This window comes from Gallus gallus, chromosome 4 (genome assembly GCF_016699485.2).
Source record: "Gallus gallus isolate bGalGal1 chromosome 4, bGalGal1.mat.broiler.GRCg7b, whole genome shotgun sequence".
Taxonomy (NCBI): domain Eukaryota; kingdom Metazoa; phylum Chordata; class Aves; order Galliformes; family Phasianidae; genus Gallus; species Gallus gallus.
The window spans coordinates 83,392,943-83,414,673 of NC_052535.1; the positions used below are offsets into that span (position 1 = coordinate 83,392,943).

Genomic DNA, 21,731 nt, shown 5'->3' on the forward strand with positions numbered 1-21,731 from the left:
ACAACCAACCACAGAGGGTGTGATTCTTGATAACATTGTAACAGACCAAATGAAAACCATACCTGGTATGCCAGCTGCTGCTGGACTAATATGCATCCACCTCAATCAGACTGGGGAAAGGTGGTATATGCAACACCACTATAATCAAGTAACAGAACAAGCAAGTTGAAAGGCTCTCCTCCCTTTACTTAAGGAAATACCGGACCAGAGACATTCTGTATATGCAATCAGAAGGTCTGTATATAGTTGGAATGAAGCCAGAGGGAGAACTTTGATTGTTTTACAGTGAAAGAATAAAGGAAGGTAAGGAAGATTCCAGTACTTTCTTAAATAGCAACTCCCTAAAGGCATGCAGAAAATACAGTCCCCCTGCCCCACATCCATCCAACTAATAATACTGACTCTGTCTTCCAATCCTCTCTAACAAACTCAATTATATTAATCGGTAGTATCATACTAGTTTGATAGCTGTTGCACTAAAGCTCCAGACACCACTGTCATTACTTATACAGTGTGTTGGTATGTATCACTTTGCTGCTCTCCATTCTGCCCAATGAGAATCTACCAGAACAATAGTCTCATTAGCATTAAACACTTAAGAGATGGACATTCTCCACCTTCACAACATGCTGACACACAGCCCTGTCAATTACAGCCGATATTTCAAAGATCAGCAGCTACATCTTGTGGGAAGATTTAACATTGCAGGTTTATTCCTAGATGAAATTAACAATGCAGACTCAGCTTTGCATTCATCTAGCCAGGGATTCTACTGAAGCAATCTGCCCTTTTCTAGGCCTTTGTTTTGTACAGGTTCACTTTGTACATCTTGCACAACACAATAACCACCTGCAAAACAGTTTCTTCTAAAACCCTTTCCCCTAAACCAAATTATCTGCCAGGGTCACCTGACTGCAGTGATGATCCAACACCAGAAAGGATAGAGCAGATCTACCCTTGGTGGCTGCATGCTTTATCTTATCTAACTGTAGACGAACATCAACAGGAATTTGCTTCCATAATTAAAAACACATTAGCAAGACAGTTCATAAATTCAACCAAGCATAAATTCTCAGTTCTGTTTAAGTCTATTACAAAGGAATAATGCAAGACACAGCCTGGAGTTATCCCTGTTACCTGGCTGAGACAGTGAGAAAGTTTTGTTTTCATGGTCAGAGACATTTCTGCTCCACTCCCATCTAACGCTTCCTAAGCAATATGAAAAGAACAAATAGCAAGGCAGTTTCTGCAGGGGATCAGTATTCAATATTGTTGCTATTGATTTCACATTGACATTCCCAGATTAGTGTGAAAACCACAAAAAAAATACCATGAACCTTTAGTGTGTTAATTAATTATAGGCCTGCTCCACTCTATGGGGTACTCCAGCCACGTACTGCTTCCAATGCACATACCAATACTCATCAGTAGCTACCTAGCTGAAGAGTAGATCCCAGATCTCTTAAGTACTGCTGTTCAGTTCTTCCTCCTACCCTGGCAGACTACCCTTTAACATATAATGAAAGGACTCCAAGTGTATTTAAGAACACACCCAGCAGCAACAACCCTACTGAGAGAATAATACACAACCACTAGTCAAGCAAGTAAGAGAATGAGACCTCTCAGTAATACTCAAGCAAAACTGTAGCTTGTGGTCTGTTAGGTAATAACAGCTTATTTGAAGTGCCTGCTAATATCCTAATTAAAGCCGACTTCATCATGACCTGTAACCTGCAGCCTACTGCAATTCTACAAGCTGTTCCATGAGGCAAGTATGAGCTCTGGATGGGTGATTAGCAAGTCAATAGCGTCAGACTGATGACTTGGAAAATATCATAGCAATAGAGTGGAAAGCAAGTCTGTATTGTTATCCAGTCCCTTGGCTGCTTAGCTTGTCTGAAAACAGGCTCACTTCAGCTCAGTTATAGGTATTTACAGGCATGTACACACACACACAGACAAATATAACATAAAATAAAAGCTGAAGTTGTAAGTTTTTACAGCACTAAATCATCCCATCCCAAAGTTCAGGTTGCAAGTGGACAAAGTACAAACCAGTTCTATACATTCTACTTATTATTCACTGTCAAGATTAGTAATTGGCCTGGTTTGCTGCAAACATTGAAAGAGTCTGCTGAAGCTTCTCACCAATAAGCAATGTCTCTTAGAATGAGGGAATATAAGTCATAACTGACAGGATAGAATTCTGCATGAATTTTCAGTTCTTTATAGCATCTACTAACAGGTCAATTTCCATTACAGCCCTGTGTCTTTGGAATGTTTTAACTGAAATTAGAACAAAGTGCAAGATACAGACACAGCCTGTGCTGATCATTATCAGAAGAGCCAGGTCATAATAGAGAAACTGTGCTCTCACACAGAGAAGAGACTGAGGGTATGACTAAAAGTTTTCCCTTTGAGTGACATATGTCAAAATGCCACATAAGATAATGATACCAAAAGCAGCAAGTGAACTTGTCGGTAAGTTGACATTTCCTGCAGGAGATACTCAAGAGGAGTGCAAATCAAGCATTTTATTTTTTTTTTCCTCCACATACATAATTAAAAACATAAGTGAACACAGGACAAGAGTCAGAGAAATTAGACATATTTACAGAGTCAACTGAGCTATCCATTTTTTCCCATCTTCAAAATCAAGTCATCACAGATCTTCGTTAGTTCATCATTTTCTTTTGTCTGTTAAAGACAGAAAGAGGTGCAGGTATGTGTAAGCTATGTTACAGGCAAGTAATGATCTTTCCTAACAAACAATATAAAGCTCACTTACATGCTAGCAACCTATACAGGTTTAACCTAAAGGACTGCCTACTTTGTAAGAACTCTCAAGAATGATCTAAATTCATTGTACTGTCTCTGCTTCTGGATTTCCTTAGAAGAATTTGTCTATAAAGATTACAGGTACATGAGATTTTTCAGACATTCCTTTTGTTAGGTATACTGACATTTGAGATGATATCTATTTCAATCCTCACAACACAGACATCTCTGTAGAACGTTTCCATTTATTTGTTCTAGCAAATGAAACAAATATGCTTCTATGAAGCATTTTAAGATTTTATCTATGCAGTATGAAGACTGCAATCCAATACAAGGATTTAGGGCCTAAACAATATTGAAAGAGTTCAGACAATACAAAAAAGAGTTTGTACTAGTACTAATGGCTTACAAATTAAATGCTTACAGATGTGCTAATTCAGACAGTTACTCAAGATTGTTCACAGCTTCTGCTCTTGGAGATGTTTAAATTCTAGAACTTCATCTCCATCAGTAGTTCAGATAATCTCCTGATGCAGCAACCTGGACCAATCAATTCTGTGACTCATCTACAGGAACAAACCTTTCTGTTCCAAAGAAGACCTGTTTATACAAGGTGAGTCTTGACATAATTGACTTCTGCCTTAAGCTTCAATGCTTATTTCCTAAAGCCCACCTAGAGAGCAGTCACCAAAACCAGCACACTTAGTGGGACTACTTCTAGAACTGATACAAGATCTCTTGAGGTAGTCTAAGGCAATAGCTTAAAGAGACACATGGCATTTTGACAAACCTTTTGTTCAAGACTCCTCTCTAAAGACTGGATCCTCATTTGTTCTTTGCGGAGACTGGCTTGTAGGGCTGCAGTTTCTGATTTAGCTTTGTTTCGTACCTGGGCGATTTCCTCATTTGCTCTAGAATTGAAGAAATACAGGTGTTTACATTCCCTTCAGACAGCATAGCAGAACTGTTCATGGAATCACACTAATTTATTGTACTTGAACGTTAAAAAAAAAATTTAAGCCAAAATTTGGCATTAATGAGCCACAATTTGCAGCAATTAGCTTCTTGACATAGTACTTACTGATGCAGCTTTTCTTCAGCATGTGCCTTTAGTGCCTGGTATCTCTGTTCCTCTTTCTTAATTCTAGCCAGATATTCTTCAGCACATTTTTTCAAAGCCTCTTCATTCTGACCCAGAAACAAGTTTAGTTAGCTTTTATGTACTAGTAGGTGGAAAAGTTTGCCTCCATTTCACAAATCAGCTATTTAACTATACCAAAATGCCAGCATTTGCTCAGAGTATTAAGTACAATTATCAAGTTCCATAAAAGCATGGAAACGTGTAAGTCTCCCTACTAATTCTACCTCTTGAACTTAGCAATTCACTCTGTCTCCGAGAGATGCTTTAGTTCTGTGCTAAAGAAGTGGCATCTGAATTCCAAATACAGCAATAGAAGGGATGCAAGATAAAGGAAGTCATGCACAGGTTTATGTTAAATAAGCTTATGCATTTCATACAAGAAACCACAGTTTGTGATCTTTATTAGCTCCATTATCCCAGCCCATGGATATGTTTACCAGTTTAAGCTAAACAATCTAGTAAAGCATAAGTATTACTTGTAGTAGAAAGCCTTCTTCAGCATCTATTCAATGCTATGTATGGGAAAACAAGTTGCCCTTACGCAACAAGTAGTTACATTGGATTTATTCTCCATGATTAACAGAAAAATGATATGCATACAAAAAGGAAAGGCTCATTTTGTTTCAAGAAATCTTGGCTTCTAACAGAAAGATCATCATCAGACTTTAAGCCAGCCACTAAATACAACAGGTCATTTTTTAATCTTTCAAGCAGACAACTTGTTTTACAGGTAGTGCCTCGGCTATTTAATTAATGGCTGCAGTAGAAATTAGTAACTTTCCTTCCACTTGCAGAAGATCATAAGGCTTACTTATCTTAAAAGAATATTATTTGCTCTACAGCATCTTACTTTGCGGTAACCCTCCAGCACTTCTTTCTGTTTTTCAAAACGCTTGAAGAGTTCAGAGAAAGATTTCTCCATAGAGTTCAGATCTGAAATAACTTGCTGCTTTTCTTCCACCATCCTCTGTATTTCTTTCTTTGAAAGCTCCTTCTGTTTCTGAGAATCCTCTAAAGAAAGCAGAGGTAACAGGTTTAAACTCATAACAGTTGCTATATCCTAATATCTATATCTATATATCCTTGCTGCTAGGAAAACAGTAATACTCTCTTAATTTGCTGCTTTAGGCACTAACCCCACACCACTGAAGGTTGTGATTATAAACTGCTTGACCAAACATATGGATTTTCCTCCAATACAGTCTAAACACTGTACATGAGCTCATCAGAACAGGAGCCTCAGATCTCACAGTAGCAACAAAGAATCAAAAACATTTGTTTTCATTAAATATACACAATAGCTGGAAGACCTGGAAAAGACTGAGATAACAAGCCAACCTGGCATGGCAAATGCTTCTAAGACAAGGCTTTGCTAGCACACCCAAACTATGTATTCTATAGGCTAATATAACCTAACATGCTAGTCACCTCATTAAAAATAAAATAAACAAGGACCAGATTTGGCTAATTCAGCTTCCAGACAGAACAATGTACCTATACATGTTCCATTTAATGTCTTCTTAACTTTGAAACCACAAATTTGACTGAAGCAAAGGCCAGGTTTGTCCAGCAAGAACTCCTACTGACATCCCATCACTTACTTAAGGCCAGATAACAATCCACCAAACGAACTACAGACAACTGGATCTGCCACTTTTAATAAACTAGTAGTTCACTGGAGAGGCAGAAAAGGTTAGATATGTTCATGCCTGACTTCATAATGTCAGCATTAGCTACCAAACAATATCAGTATATAGCAATGTCTAGATGATTAGAGTTACAGTCCTATACAGTCCTATCCTACCTTGTCTGAAGCCTTACACTCACCCTGAAAGCATTTGAAAAGTTAATTACATCAGAAGTGAAAGAGCACTAACTTCAGTCAGCAACTTCAGGCTAAGCACAGGTCCCAGAATGATTTAAAGTGTAAATACTGAACTTACCCATCATTTGGGTTATTGTACCTTCAAACTCTGCAACTACTTTTCTAAAAAAGAAAGAAAAAGAAAAAAAGTTAGACCATAAGGTAGAAAAAGCAGCTGGAGTAAATAAGCAGGCAAAGTCAAATGCTCACCCCATTTCCTTGTATTCCATGTGAAGCTTGTTGTACTTCTTTTTCCATTCAAGAGCCTCCAACTCTTTCTCTTGAACCTTTAAGGTGAAAAGTAGTAAACATTTCTTTCTTGAACAGGAAGTGATACAAGGGTTGTAACCCAGAGGAGCCTAAAGGGTAGCCCAGTTATACTTAAGTTTCCCATGTTGAACTCCAAGTTCCAACTAACAGATTCAAAATGAAATGTCTTATTACAAATGTGTCAAGTAAGAAGATGATGTACCTGAAAACTAGATATCAAACCTCTTGTTTGCCACTCAATGTTACCAAGCTCTCAAATGTCAAGATGAGAGTCAGCTCAGTTTATTCTACTTGGCTACTCTTACTCACGCTACATGAAGGTCACTGGTCCCTAGCAAGTAATAGCCTGCCTAGTAATACCCTCTCAAGTAACAACTATTCCCTTTTATTTACAAGGCAAATAGAATTAGTCACAAACACAGGAAAGAAAGCAAATACTGGAACACTATGTTGGTCAAGATCAACTTGATGTTTAGAATACACTCAAATCCTGCCCTAAACACGTTCCCAAATTTAAGATAATTCAGTTCATCTTAACAATAACCACATTTATTTCACATCAGAGGAATTAAAGCAGAGCTCACAATTTTGTGCAAACTCCAGGAGTTTAGTTTTGCCCAGAGTTTTATATTAATAATTATGTTGGTAGTGTGATACCACTACTTTTCCAAAAGAGTATTTTCTGACATCCAGTCTGAATCTCCCCGGTACAACTTGAGGCCATTCTCTCTGGTACTATCACTAGTTACATGAAAGAAGAGGCTGATCCCCACCTCACTACAACCTCCCTTCAGATAGTTATGGAGAGCAAAAATGTCTCTCCTGAGCCTTCTCCTCTCTAGACTAAACACTCCCAGCTCCCTCAGCCACTCCTCATAAGGCCTATGCTCCAGTCTCCTCACAGCTTCATTGCCCATCTCCAGACATGCTCCAGGGCCTTGATGTCTCCCTTGCAGTGAGGGGCCCAAAACTGAACACAATACTCGAGGTGCAGCCTCACCCGTGCTATGTAATTCTATCCATTCTGAAGTGCCACAACAGCTGGATTAACAGTCACAACTCTTACTGCAACTAAATTTACATTCTTAAAATAGTTATTTGAAGTGAGAGATGGGAGTACCAAGTTTAAAATTTTACAAACTTTACTCTCCGTTCTTATCTAAACTCTATTTTAGATCTGATCCTTATCAGAGCCACAAATTCACCATTTCACATACTGGACAACATGCTGGGTAAAAGCATCCCCTTCAGTGAGAAACAGAAAGCAATTTAAGTTACCCTCAGAGGAGTTAGGTGTTTGTTGTTGTTTTTTGTTTTGTTTACTCTAAAGGGAAATTAAAACTGTAATGCAGCAAAGGGCCACAGGTCATCATCATCACCATCATTAAGGGTATTTAGTGTTCCTAGCATCACTAGCTGCAGTATTGTTGGCCAGGAACTCAGAATGCTGTTCTCCTAAGGTAATTTTGATGTGATAACTAGCTTTAAGGAAATTTATGCTTAATTACTGGTCTTACATTATTCATCAATTTAAGAAGAGGCTTGGGGAAATCTCACCAATATTCATAAATACATGAAGGGAGGGTTCAAAGAAGACAGAGCCAGGCTCTAGTCAGTGGTGCCCGGTGCCAAGTCCAGGGACACTGGACACAAACCAGAGCACAGGAAGCACCTTCAAACATTAGCACGGACTCCTGTACCAGGAGAGTGGCTGGGCAACCCATTCTAGTGCTGTGAGAAGCTGGAGTGTCTCTTTGGAGACCTTCAAAAGCCATCTGAATACAGTCAAAGGCAACCTGCTCTATGAGGTCCTATTTCAGTAATGAAGTTGGACAACATGGCTTTCAGAGATCCCTGCCAACTTCAGCCATTCTGTGATTGTAATTTTAAAATCCCACCAACTCCCCCCTTCATCTTCTACTAATATCAGAGGAGAATAAAGTAAATATTTTCACTTACTTTATTAGCTGGATATATTGGTATGCTTCCCCCTTACACAAACAAAACCAACCAACCACTGAATTACCATTAGAGATTTTTCTTGTTTTACAGAAGAAAAAAGATATGAAAATAAGCCCCTCCTTCTCACTGGCCAGAACAGATTTCTCCTAGGTAATTTAATAAAAAGTGTTTTGATAACAGTGATTTGGGACTTAATGTCAGTTTGATAATGGATGCTTTTTTAATACTGACAAGTCCTAAAGCAGAACACCATTGAAAATTAAATCTGCCATGTGTCCTTAGATGCTAGCTCTGAGGAGTTCCATATCTATTGCTCCTATCAAGCATTAGCAAGCTTTTTTGGATGAGATGTTTATGTCAAGTATAATGGATAGAATTGCCAAGTGTAGAAATCTACAAAAGGTAATCTAAACAAAAGGGTTTTTTCAGGGCAATACAGAGTCAAGGGTCACCTTACCTCTCTTTTAACTAGTTCAACAGCTGCATCCATATCTTTTTGGCTGTATTTCAGCACATCTATAATAGCGTCCACTGCAGCATTTGTGGAAGCAGTAAAAGGGAGTGGAGAAACATCACGTGCCAGGGAGTCTGGAATTAAGGGACCAGGGTCCTGTAAGGAGCCAAAATTTAGTTCTAAGTGATTCTGATTTTCATGCAGTCATTAGCTGCTTGTAGATTATTTACTACTAAATCCACGTATTTTATTAAGAATCCTCATCCCAAAATACCCCCATAACATAGTTACCATAGCTTTCCTACCTTGTTGGTATTTTGTAGAACAACATAATAAAGGCGTAATGAGGTGCTATCCACCAGTTCTAACAATCAGAAACAGGGCAGACAGCATGCTATTCCCCACCAGTAAACAACCTTTCAGGATTAGAAACTGCACAGATCACTTCATATAAGGGTTTTCATTGCTCTAAGTTTTATACTGTATGGCATCAAATTTAATCAAAGTAGTGCTTTTCATCTCAGCAGTGCTATTAAAACACAAGCTTGTCTTACTTTTGTGGCTTCAGCTGCATGCAAAGGATTGCTTGATTAAAGCACTCTTAAGAACAGCTCAAATTCTCCTAGACCATGTGCAATACCACCAGCTTCAAACAAACAAACAAAATGTATACAAGAATATTAAGTACATCAGAAGTTCGACTTTATATAGTCAATCTATATATTTTATATAGATTCAACCTTTTTAAGATGACAGTTTAAATAAGCATTAAGTACTCTGCAATCCCTAGAAGTTCTGCATAAATCTTAACTCCATATTCTAGCTGATCTCTTCCCCAAATTATTAGTGTGAAACTTCGCATCATTCCAGACATCCTTACAGGAGTTGTAAATGTTCCTAGAAGATCTAGTCCTTTTGGTTTTTCCTCATTTTGAAGACTTGATGTAGGCTTCTCAGTTTCTTCAAGCAGTTTGCTTAAATCAGAAATAGGACTAAAAATGAACAAACATACACGATTATATTCAAGCGCTGCCTTTCCTTGCACAGCTATGCACTACAGACTAGATTAAATCAATACCTACCCACACTGAAGTGGAGCAGTCATGATATCTGTATTTGCTTCAATAGTACCAAAAATTGGTTGCTTCCTGGGACTGTCTCTCAACAGAGGATCAAACTTCAAATACAACGATTGCTTCCTCAAAGCAGACTCTTTGAACTGAGGAGAAAAGGCATAAAGTGGCAGATTTGCTGCTTTGTAGATAAGCCACCCCCATCCCACCCTCCCCACACACAAATAGTCTTCCAGAGGGAGGGTGAGTCTATTCTTGTGTGGCCAGAGCATTGTTTGCTGGAGAAAAATACTTAAGCTTGTGGGCACTGAGTTCTTAAGTCCTTACGTAACATCAATAGAGGACTGATCTCCGTCCTCTATTCAGATAAAACCAAAAGGACAAGTTTATATTAACTATTCAAAATCAGCAGAAGGTGCCAAAAGATAAAGATGGCACTGTAAGCTGAACAAGCAGTCTCAGGACAAACACAGAACTAGAAAACACTTTAAGCTCAGTGTATTCACTGTACATTCAAAGCCACACCTACTCTGGCTCAAAGCAGGGGAAAAACCACAGAGCTGAACTGATTGAAATATGACATGCCCAATTTAGAGACAGATTTCCTGAAAAAGCCCATAAAACAGAGGAGCTTAAAACTTCTCAAAACAATGATCTTTCATTCTCTTCTTGTTTTGGTAACCAGTGATGGGAATATCATCCATCTGACCTTCACCACTGTAAGGAAAAAAAAAAAAAGCACCTCTGCAAACTAGAAACACAGGACCTCTGATCCTTAGGCAAAATTACTTATAACCGTACTTCCTCACCACCACTCCATGCCTTATAGACACATTCCTGTGAAATAGAACCTGTATTTCTGTGTACAAGTTCAAAGTCAAGCTACTTTATGAAAACATTTAAGGTCTGACAATTTCCTTTTTCCTAAGCCAGGGAGGTAAACAAAACATTTCAATACCATACTTACAGATGAAGTTCCAAATTGCTCCAGATAGTCTATGCCCATTCCGAGAACTGGAAAATAAATTATATGACAGCACTGCATCTTCACTGTATCTCACATCTACAGACTGAAACAAATATGCTTGTGCATACAATAAATACAACTCTATTCTCATGAGGTGTTTTATTTCAGCAGATGGAAAACTAACACAAACTGGAAAATAAAATATTTGACAGTCTTCTAAACTAAATTTGTAGCCACTACTTGTCCCCAAATACCTACAAGAACTTCTGCTGTTCCACAGTTGAAGCGTCAAGCATACTCAGACATTCTACTCTTCTATACAATGCCCCATAAAACAGTAAGACTGTTAATCACATCATTAAAATTAGTAATAGGTTAAGCTGGACAATGAAGATGTAGATGTTTCTCAATGTACTGATCTCATTGAAGTATTAATGTAAGTGTCAGACTGTACTTCAGCCATTTGCTCATCCTTCCACACAACAGTCCTATAAGGAATAATATTTCCAGGTGTTTAACAGCTACATGGTAATCGTTTAAAGACACACGTGTAAGTGCAGAAAGACCATTCATACTGTAAGCCCTTTGAATAACCTACACAACTCAGAGACAGGTAGTTGCACTCAATCTAGAAAGCCCTTAATACCAGAAATACCATAAGTTATTTTTAAGGACAGACAGTTGGTTTTCTGTTGTTGTTGTTGTTTTTTTTTTAAAGAAAAAAAGCTTTGTCCTTAACAACAGAGAACTGCCACTGAAGCTTCAACAATAGTTTCTATACCAGACTAAGACTCATTTTTGCTGGCAGCTGACTGCTAATAGTTAGCTATCTGAATTTAGCCTTATCCAGAGGAAGTTATGAGTAAACTGAGGTACACTTCCCAGCCTGATAGTTACTGTGTTTACTCCTTCTGAAAGAATAAAATGCAAGACAATAAAAGCTAGAATCAATGTCAGAAGTGAGAAGAAATACATACACAGAAGTTACTGTGACAATGACCACTCAGTGTGGTGACACACTGTAACAGACCGCCCAGAGAGGTTGTGGATGCCCCATCCCTGGAGGCACTCAAGGCCAGGCTGGATGTGGCTCTGGGCAGCCTGGTCTGGTGGTTGGCAACCCTGCACACAGCAGGGGGGTTAAAACTAGATGGTCATTGTGGTCCTTTTCAACCCAGGCCATTCTACAAATGTTTTCCCAGTTTGTACAAGAGGACTGCCCTTACCTTCTGCTGATGGTCTGAAGAGCTCTTCAGCTTCAGCGCTAGCTGTCTGCTGATCGGCTGTTATTTCATTTTTGTGAGAAGTAGGTTTAATTTCTTCTGCAGGCATTGACCTTTTTCCACTGTCAGCAGAAACTAAATTATCTTGAGAGGGGACATTTGCTGGAGACATTTTAGACGGGCTTATTTGCTTCTCCTGAAGAGAAAAAAAACAATCCTTTTTACTGTTAAAATAATAATTTAAATGCAACATGAAAATCACAATAATGATCAGATTGGTTTGCCACAAATTATTTCGGCAGCCAGCATAATAAGCCTCAGCAATTCACAGACAGAAAATAAACAGTACCAACACTAAACTACAGGAGTCACATTCTAAGAATCCACACCCTTGCGTTTGTCCTGCTGATGAAAAAAAGATACCACATACCAAGGTGCCAATTGTCTGTCCTCTGATGTTACCTTCAAAAGAGAAGTCTGCAGAGTTTATATTCACTCTAGAACTGCACAAGATTCATGAAAAATAATTCTCCAGTAAAATACCAAACATGCATTTGACAAGGTTAAGTGACAAAGAGCTTTGTTTTATGGAACAGCTTGGTGAGAATCTTTTCTATACCTTACCATGGATAGCTCTCCTGGAAGATCAGTCTGTCCTTGAACTTCTGGCTTGTCTTCTTGCTTTTGTGGCTCATCTTCTAACACATTTTGTTTGTGGATTTCCCTTGGGAGGGGAAGAGAAAAAAAATTAAAAAAGAAACCCCAAAGTCCCAGTCACAGATTGTTTTTTTTATTTTTAAATCAGATACTGAACAAAATAAGCTTATTTGAGAGTTTCTATTGCCAAGTACAGGAAGCATCCAGGAAGGTAAAAATGTAAATGCTATCTTGCCTGCTGACAACTTAAATGACAGAAAGCTCTCCTTCCGTAAGAAGCAGCCTCACATAGGAAGAAAAAGAAAAACACAACAGTATCACTTGCTCCTATTCACTTACCATTATTCTCATTTCCATTTGAGAAGCCTGAAAGTTGTTTTGCTTTTTTATTTTTTTTTTTTAAGTTAGGCTTTTGTTTAATTAAGAACAGAATTACAAGCATCCTGCTACTCCTCCCACTAAAATAATGGTATGATTACTGATTTAAGCCACCTAACTTCACTAGAGAGGTCCAATACTTCAGTTACTGAAAATAGCAAAACATAACTTTTCACTTTGGCAAACAGTAGCTGGTTGTGGTACACTGAAAGCAAAAGAGCAAGTATTTCTGTCAAGTTAGCATCCCTTGTCAGTCCACTTCAGGTAAGCAACTGGTTTATGTAAAGCTGCCATTTTAGTAGTTAAGCTTCCTAAGAAAGGCAGTACATCATCTCCCATTCTCAAGTATCGAAATTTGTTTCACCTGGTGCTAAAGTGTAACTTTTGTGACAAGCATTTTTATTGCAAATAGAATTCCGTTGCAAAGAAACAGCACCTCAGAGCTCAGCCAGGACGTAAAGTACAGAACAAAACTGCCTAATTACTTCACAAGCTGCATGATATGCAATACTGCCAACTGATTTTTTTGAGAGGTAACAGTAGCTAACCAACACTACTCATTTTACTTCAGTCCTGGATTATGAAGAGAGCCGATTATGGAGAGACCAAGTTATTTAGTCTTCCCATGTAAGCTTGATTCCCTATTCCCTCCCCCCCTCCCCCCGATTTAAGAATGCATTTTGTCTACAGCTAGCCACTTGGAGATGGTTTCTCCAGCAAGGTCTTTGCTGCAACATACTGTGTTAAAGGTTACAGTGTGCAGTACAAGCCAGCCATCCTTGCAGGGAGGAAGTCAAGAAGGTGTAGCAGCCCAATTGTTTTAAGACAGATATAATCTATCTTCCTTCGCACAAGATATCTTTACATTCAGTTACACAGAATTACTTACGGACTTCTTGGTTCTTTTTTCTCCAGAATTTCACAGCTAGTTGGTCTGTTATCCTGCTCCACTGGAAAATGCTCCCTTCTTGGTGGGGTACTATGCTGCTCCTCTTGCTGGGGAACTTTCTGAGAGCTGGGCTCAGAACACTTGGGTGAGGTGGAAATTTTAGAGCCTCCTCCAAATGGATTAAAGTTTGGATCATCAAGTTTGTCCCAGTCAAACTTATAGGACGCTCTAGGAACAGGAGCTTCATCTTCCACATTACTTTTATTTTCCACTTCAGTATTCTCTGTTTTCAGTTTGGTACTAAAAGTTTTTTTGGAAGGTGGCTTAATTCCAAGTCTCTTACCTAGTTTCTTAGGAGGTGGTTTTCTAACACTGGTGTTCTCAAAGTCAAATTCCAGTTTTACTGGTCCAGCCTTGGTGACACCAGGCTTTTCGGCAGGTTCCCCTTTGGAGATAGCAGGCTCTTCTAACGGCTTCAACTCTTCTGTTGAAGCTTTTTCTGGTACAGGAACATTTTGAGGCTTTGATTCCCCAGTTTTGGAATAGGTCACTTCGGAACTAATAACATCCAAACTGCTAGACTTATCGATTTGGCTTACTTCTGTGGAAGGAGACTCCTGCAGAGAGCCACTGATAGCTTGCTTTGGGAACAGATCAGGTTTATTAGACTCCAACTCTAACAGAACAGATTTTTTTCCAGAGGAAAAAGTATTATCCTGTTCACTGGGGTACTCTGTACTTGCCGTTGTTGAAGGAGAAGCTGTATTATCCAGTGGAAGAGAATTGCTACTTTCTTCAGAAGTTTTCTCAGGGCTGCTAGATACCCTTACAGGAGACTTCTGCAGATTTCCAGGAGAGTTCTGCAGCTGCATTGAACTCTGGAAGGGATTGATGTCATTTAAGTTATCAAAATCAAGATTGTAGGAACCTCGGCTCTTCACTGGCATCTCATCATCTGGGTAAGGAGCAGCACTGACTTTCTCTGGCATTTGTTTATTTATCTGTGTATCACTTGCTTCAGTCTTCTGTTGACTTATGCTGCTTTAAGAAAAAAAGTCAGATCACATTATATAGTTTTTTTTTTTTAAGACAGCATTCATATCATATTTAAAGACATACACCAGCAGCTTTTCTCAGATGTTTTTTTTTTTAAATCTAATAAGAGAGCTGACAGCAGAAGAATACCCAAACAACAAGAATTCAGCCATATAATAGCTAACAGTCTGAAATCAGAAGCCAGCACAGGTTGAACTACAGGAAGATCAATCCTTGAAGGCACTCAGTATTCTTAGGCTATCATTTCTGCACACAGCTACGTTACCTGACGCCAGTCATCACAACAACATATGGATATCTCCATTTCATTAAGCAGTGTGAAATATACACTGCTTATGAGTTATTAACAACAGCAGTTTGAATACCAGCACAACAAGTAGTACATTTTTCAGTAAATTTATCCATGAGTCATGACAGACTCACAAGACTGGGACCAAACAGAATCATGACTCAGATTCTCCCATTCTAGTCATTATTTTGTTTGGTCATTCCAGCAGACTTTTTCCCCACTGAAAATATACACCATCATATCAGCCATGTATATATCCAAACAGATTCTGGACTTAAGTACTCTAAACTGCATGCAACAGCAGAGCTGAAGAACAACATAAAAGAGTTCACTACAGTAAGGAGAAGAAAAAAACAGTGTAAGATTCTCTAGCAAATTCAACAGGTTAAAGAACAAGTTTGTGTATTCACTACTGCCGGGTATTTTACAAGTTATTGCTGTCTGTGTTATTTCCCCAATCTACTTAACTTCTGAGGCTATGCCTCAGACCACAGAGAGTTAAGCCATTACTTCCTGAAACAGGATTTCCTCCCATTGTTTTGTCCCTGGACAAAGTAGATATTTCTATGTGCCATTCATATCTCCTGTAGAGCAAAACATGATTAAAAGCCACTCAGTAAAAACATTACTTCGATAAACCCAAAAGCAAAAGCAGGAGATAGAGTTCACAAAGTCCTTCTCACCCGGTTTGAGAGCCTCTTCCCTGCAATAGCTCAGCCTCAGACTTGTTCAACTACTAGAGGCCCCTCCCATTCTCCTTCAGTGCTTAACCTAATAAATGCCAGTCAAGAGCAAGACATCAGCTAGAAACTTGTAATTACTTTGTTTGTTAGAAGTGCTATCCTTCGGCAACACCAAGTTCCTCAGTTTACTTGTTACAAGCAAATCCATACAGTTTACAAGTAGAAAGGATATGCACAGTAAATGCAACGTCTTGACACACATTTATGCACCTAAAGCCAATTACATGCTTTTTTTAACATGCTTGAGCCATGTGTACTTGATTTTCATTTATTCATTTAAACACTATGTCTGAAATGAACACAATATTACTTAAAAATTATGGTGGCTGGCTTAGAAGTACTTCTCTAAACTACAGTATACATACAAATTAATAGTTGAAGCTAATGTAAACACTTAAGGAACACGTAAGTGTTCCAATCTTTCTCCCTTCTCCCTGCCTGAAATAGAAGAAATTGGGAAGAGTACAGGGCAGTTGAAAGAACCAGATATACCTCCTTGGAGACAACAAAACTAAGGTCTAAGCCTTCTTGCCACTGGGCACTGTAGACGCCAGATGTTTGCACAAGTTTAAGGAAGGGTGGAAAAAAAAACATAAGAAAAACATTCATTGAGGCCCACCTATTTAAACAGCAGTCATACCACAGGATCATTATGCCATTATAGCAATATTTTTAGTAAAGGAGAGGTTGCAAAGCCCTAAACTGTAACACTGCAGAACTTGTGCTCTTCTCCAGACAGATTCCAGGAGCTTTCTTGAGACCCAGGCTAATAGATTATCCTTGGGATTGATGTTACATCCACTGTGTTATCACATTAATTTAAACACTCATTGACTCAAGGTGTCAATTCCAGTGACCCATTCAAATGATACTTTTGAGAAGAAAGTCTGAAGAGAGAACATAGTACTTAACATACAAGCCTTAACATCTCTTGTTTGATTAACTCTAGAATTCTCTTAATCCATAAAAACCTCACTAAATGAAGGAGTTCTTTATTCCATGCCTACCATGCCTCCTTTCTACAAAATTATTTATCCATAACGTAACAGACATTTCCAGGAAATCAGTTAATAAAGGACTTAGAAACATAGTTCAGTATTCAGTATTACAACCAAGATAACACTTTCTTAAAAGTAATTAATTAGCTTTGAAAGAAATTTGCGTACCAAAGTCAGCACTGACTTAGGTTCTTTCATGCAGCTTCCATCTTGTTATACAATCTTAGAATGTAAATGCACACGTTTATAATGGGGGAAAATTAACTTGATTATGTTCCACATTGCTAATACTACAAGCAGTGAATACATTACTTACACAGTGCTGATGGGCATAGTTAGATCATCCTGCAAGGCTTCACTGCAATCGTCAAGCGTGAAAGTAGAGTCAAGTTTGTCTGTCATGGTAGGACTTAATATTTTTCGAGACTGAGGATCTCTTAGAGGAGTTTGAAAGGTTACCTTTAAGAAAGGGACAAGAAGGCAAGGGAAGGAAGAAGGAAGGACATGAATACCAGAATATTTTCAAGCTCCGAATACCACATATATTCAGTACTGTAGATCATAGAAGAATATACTCAACACGAAAGCAAAATTTTACCTTCATAGCTTTTGCCACACTTTTTGGTGGCAAGTTTTCTTTCTGGGATAGGCGCAGAATAGAAGGTCTCTCTGTAGGTTCCGGTAGTGCAAAGTAAAAGCCACACTCTTCCGCTGTTAGATCATCACTGACGTTTTCTCCATTTTCTGCATTTAAGATCTGCAGACTCATTCTACAATATCAACACACAACATCAGGGCTTGAATGAGAGGGTGTGGTCAGCCAGATGTACTTTCAGATAGCTGAAGAAGTTGGAAGCCTGGCACTGGCCGGAAAAAAAAAATCCACAACCCACCAAACACAAACAACACCACTTCAAAAGCCATCTTAAAAGTATTCAAGATCCTCGCATTAAAAGGTGTATCTCAAGACTCTTAAAGCACCTAAACGCAGCACCTGACTGGCCCCTCTGCTTTTGCTAGTGGTCTAGCAAGTTAATTGCTGCTATTATGTTTTCTGCTTAACATACAACCCTACTAATTAAGCTGCCCATCTTTTAAAGAGAGCTCTATCATTTGCTCATTCCTTCATTCCAAACCCCTTAAAAATCAGTAGAGACATTCAGTCACATTTCATGTAATAAGACCATGTGAATAAAATAGAGAAATGACTGTCATTTCTACATTGTTGATCAGCAAAAAGCAAAACAAATGTATTTAGTAACGATGTGTTTAGGATCAAAGTTCAGAATAAGATTAATTCAGCTTTTTCTTGCACTGTCTGAACATATGCTGCTTTTGTAAAGCACATGGTACTTAAGGATCCTTTGTTGTATAGACATTACTAGTATGCAAATCTGGTGGGGAAAAAATAATAATAAAAGTAGGTAGTTCTTAAATACTGCTCTTACATTAGACATGCACAAAAGCTTTACTAGACTGCAAAGTACTAGGAAAATTAGATAAGTCTAAGTAAGTGTGAAGGACTTGAAACTAAAGCTTACAAAATAAGTTAAAAATAGACAACATTACAAGTGGCCCAGGCAAGCTAATAAGTTTTTCATACATGAACTCTGTCTCCTTTTTATTCCCATTGGGATCGCCTCTGTTTTAAAGTATTAAAGAAACAATATTCTGTGATGCTACTGCTAAAAACAAACTAAAAAGCACAAAAGGACCAGAACATAGAAGGCATCTTAAGCAAGATCTGGGCATAACTAATGTCCACCATGGACAACCTGAAGCACTTATCTGACAAGCGACCAGCAACTCAATTTCTTTCAGGAGAATGGAGGTGTTAAACAGGGTACCTATAGAACCTAGGCAAGATCAGGATCCTCAGATAGGAAAGTTGGCTTTCTGCAATGCGGACAACCATTCCAAATGATCTCAAATGGTTGATGTGAACAAGCAACTGATTATTAGCTTCCTTGTCTATCCTCTGTCATGTAGTCAATAAAACTACATGATTGTTTTCATTATCGTAAAGTGGGATTCTCCCACTGGAAACTTTGTCATGTTTTCAATCTCGTTGTCCTTTTATATTCAAATTTCAATGTTCAAGTCTCTGCACATTCTTCCCTACTCTTACATTAATCCTCATGAGAAAGTCTGCTTCCTACTTTCCACTGAGCTCTACTGCTTTGTCTGCAACACTGACAATTTTAATCAGCAGTGGAATGCAAACAATACAGAAGCAATGGCAAAGTACACCTCCATTTGCTGTTTCTTCATTTCTTCTTTAGCTTTCACCACACTCACACAAGTGATTTTACAAGTTATTTTACAAAAATACATGTACATTAAATCATAGAACTCAAAGTACAGAACTTCTTTGCTTCCCTTCATTGGGAACTATAATTAAGATAACAGATCAACTGAATCATTAAAGATTGTAATTGTTCAGTCTAAACTATTGTTTAGAAACAAAGCCACCATCCAAGACAAGCTCCACAAGCAGGGAACACTCATTTAGAGACAGCAGTTTTGTCAAATCCCTCAAGTCAGTGCACACAAGTTTTATTTTTGTTCTTGAAAGGCACTAATTTCTCCCTCTGCTACAGCCACTCAAAGATAATAGAATCAGAATTGTTTGAGTTGGAAGGGACCCTTAGAGGTCATCTTGTCCAACTCCCCTGCAGTGACCAGGGACATATACAGCACAATCAGGTGCTCAGAGCCCCATCCAGCCTGACCTTGAATGTCTCCAGACATGAGGCTTCCACCACCTCTCTGAGCAGTCTGTTCCAGTGCTTCACTACCCTTATCGTAAAAAATGATAATAATAAAAAAATACTTGCACGCAGTCTAAATCTCCCCTCTTACAGTTTAAAACTATTTCCCCTCATCCTATTACAGCAGATCCTGCTATAGAGTCTGTCCCCTTCTCTCTTATAGGCCCCCTTCAGGTACTGAAGGGCCACCATCAGGTCTCCCCAGAGCCCAGCTCTCTCAGCCTGTCCTTGCAGGGAAATTGTTCCATCCCTTGCATCATTTTTGTGGCCCTCTTCTGGACACATTCCAACAGGTCTATGTCTCTCCTGTACTGAGGAGATCTGGACACAATACTCCAGGTGAGGTTTCACCAGCATAGAGTAGAGGAGCAGGATCACCTCCCTCACCCTGCTCACCATGCTTCTTTTGCTGTAGTCCTGATACAGTTGACTTTCCAAGATGCGAGGGAACGTTGCTGTCTCATATCTAGCTTGCAATCCACAGAATGAAACTGCTTCATTTCTCTGAAGACTATTTAAATAGGTACAAGTGGCAGTCTTCCATTCTGGACTTGTGAATGAACATCAGCTCAGTGACACCAAGTAAACCCTAGGAAACCATCACTGATAAATTGAGGGCTTCCTAGCAGCTACTGTTGTCTACGGGTCACTGGAGCACAACAGCCAAAACACCAATATGGTCTCAGAAGCCAGAGAAAGCCACCAAATAAGTAGGACAAAGATAGACATTTCTCTCTATTGAATTGCTCTTTTTAATTTCTCCAGCATCTGAGACACGGAGCATTAGTTCCACACAGAGCAACTCAATATGAACAAAAGCATGCCCTGTGTTTCAAGCTAGATTCCACGTGTTAATTGCAACTCATAAGCAAGCAACTCTAGAGGACACCTTGCTTTCAAATCATTGCAGGAAGTAAAAGTCGCAGCAGCTTTAGCCAAAAACAGGCTGGGGTGGAAGCAGAAATGGAGCCGCAGCCCTGGGGGCTCTGCTATCCCCCTGCCCGCAGCTCGTTGTTAAGGAACAAAAGACGGCCTCGAACCGGGGGCAGCCAACCTTGGTAATGCTTTAAGGAGGGAGGGAGGATAGGCAAAAAGAGACTCCTCTATCCCCACAGTTCCCCAGGGTGCCCTGCAATGCTCTTGAGCCACCCTAGACCATGAGGAACCCTTCAACCCCACATCACCCACCGCGAAACTCACTGGGGTGCCCTATGCTACCCCTCATCACCTCAAATAACCGAGATGCCCACCAGGCCCCGTCCCTGGAGATGTTCAAAGCCAGGCTGGATGGGGCCCTGGGCAGCCTGGTCTAGTATTGAATGTGGAGGTCGGCAGCCCTGTCTGCGGTGGGGGGGGGCGGAGGGGGTTGGAGATTAATGACCTTGGAGGTCCCTTCCAACCCGGGCCATTCTGTGATTCAGGCCCACATAAACACAGTGCCACACCTGCACCGTTCTTACCCCGGTTCAGCCCTACAAAATCCCCATACTGAGGCAACCCCCTGAGCCCCACACTGCCCTCAAAATACGGAGACGTCCCTAGAGCCCTCCTGAGCCCCACACCACCCCTTCAGCTTTGTCCCGCAGCTCCAAGCCCACAGTAGGATCACAACACCCTTTAGCGCGAGCTCTCCCCCAGCTCCAAGCCCACAGAGCGGTTTCCAAGCACCCACCTCAGCCTACCCTTCCCCTAGGCCACAAGATCCCCCCCCAGCAACTCTCCATACACCCAAATCAAGCAGTATGATCCCCAGAGCGGCTCCCCCTCCTACCTGCCGGCAAGGACCAGACCCGCAACACGATCTGCTCCGCCACAACCGCCTCAGGATTTCAAACTTCAACGGCGCCTCCAGCCGGCCAATGAGAAAGCGGCATTCGGAAGGCGGTCTCCAATCCGGAAGGCGTCCTGAGGAAGGGCGGGGACTTCCGAGGCCTTCCGCCAATAGGATCCCACGGAGCGGAGCTGCCGCGCGAGGCGCGCTGGAAAGCGCTGGCTGCGGAGCTGTGCCGTGGCGGCGGGCTGAGGTGGGGGGAGGGAGGGTTGGTGGTCAAGCGCCTCCTCCTTTAGACCCGCCCTCAGGGAAGCACAGAATGGTTATGGGGGGGAAAAAAAAACAAACCACCAACAAAGGCTCCGTGTTCGATGCCCTTCGGAAGTGCTGCCCCGCTTTCCACACAGAGCAAAACTGGGTGAGAAAGTGAGACACGCTCCAGCGTTC

General features: G+C 40.1%; 1 protein-coding gene across 3 annotated transcripts; it reads right to left on the reverse strand.

The window, feature by feature from the left end:
* Positions 1–2,519: 2,519 nt before the first annotated feature.
* On the reverse strand, positions 2,520–21,351 carry TACC3 (transforming acidic coiled-coil containing protein 3). 3 transcript variants are annotated; one of them, NM_001004429.4, is made up of 16 exons: positions 21,285–21,351; positions 17,341–17,512; positions 17,059–17,201; positions 13,657–14,694; positions 12,357–12,456; positions 11,736–11,928; positions 10,510–10,556; positions 9,552–9,688; positions 9,350–9,461; positions 8,473–8,625; positions 5,994–6,070; positions 5,863–5,906; positions 4,770–4,930; positions 3,860–3,966; positions 3,569–3,689; positions 2,520–2,697 (listed from the first exon to the last, which is right to left on the reverse strand). In NM_001004429.4, the coding sequence occupies exons 2-16, from the start codon at positions 17,509–17,511 to the stop codon at positions 2,629–2,631; spliced, it is 2,673 nt and encodes an 890-aa protein (NP_001004429.4). In that variant the 5' UTR covers position 17,512; positions 21,285–21,351; the 3' UTR covers positions 2,520–2,628. The 3 variants fall into 3 exon arrangements, with proteins under 3 accessions (NP_001004429.4, XP_015141388.2, XP_046796185.1); XM_015285902.4 differs by having other exon boundaries at positions 13,657–14,697; XM_046940229.1 differs by lacking the exons at positions 17,059–17,201; positions 21,285–21,351 and having other exon boundaries at positions 17,341–17,430.
* Between the last annotated feature and the right edge of the window lie 380 nt (positions 21,352–21,731).

Coding starts and splice junctions, on each gene's coding strand:
- TACC3 (XM_015285902.4), bottom strand. CDS start 17,511: ATGAGTCTGCAGATCTTAAATGCAGAAAATGGAGAAAACGTCAGTGAT. Junction 12,457..13,656: donor AAAAAAGAACCAAGAAGTCC/GTAAGTAATTCT, acceptor TCCCCTCCCAAG/GGAAATCCACAAACAAAATG. Junction 6,071..8,472: donor TTGAACTAGTTAAAAGAGAG/GTAAGGTGACCC, acceptor TTCACCTTAAAG/GTTCAAGAGAAAGAGTTGGA.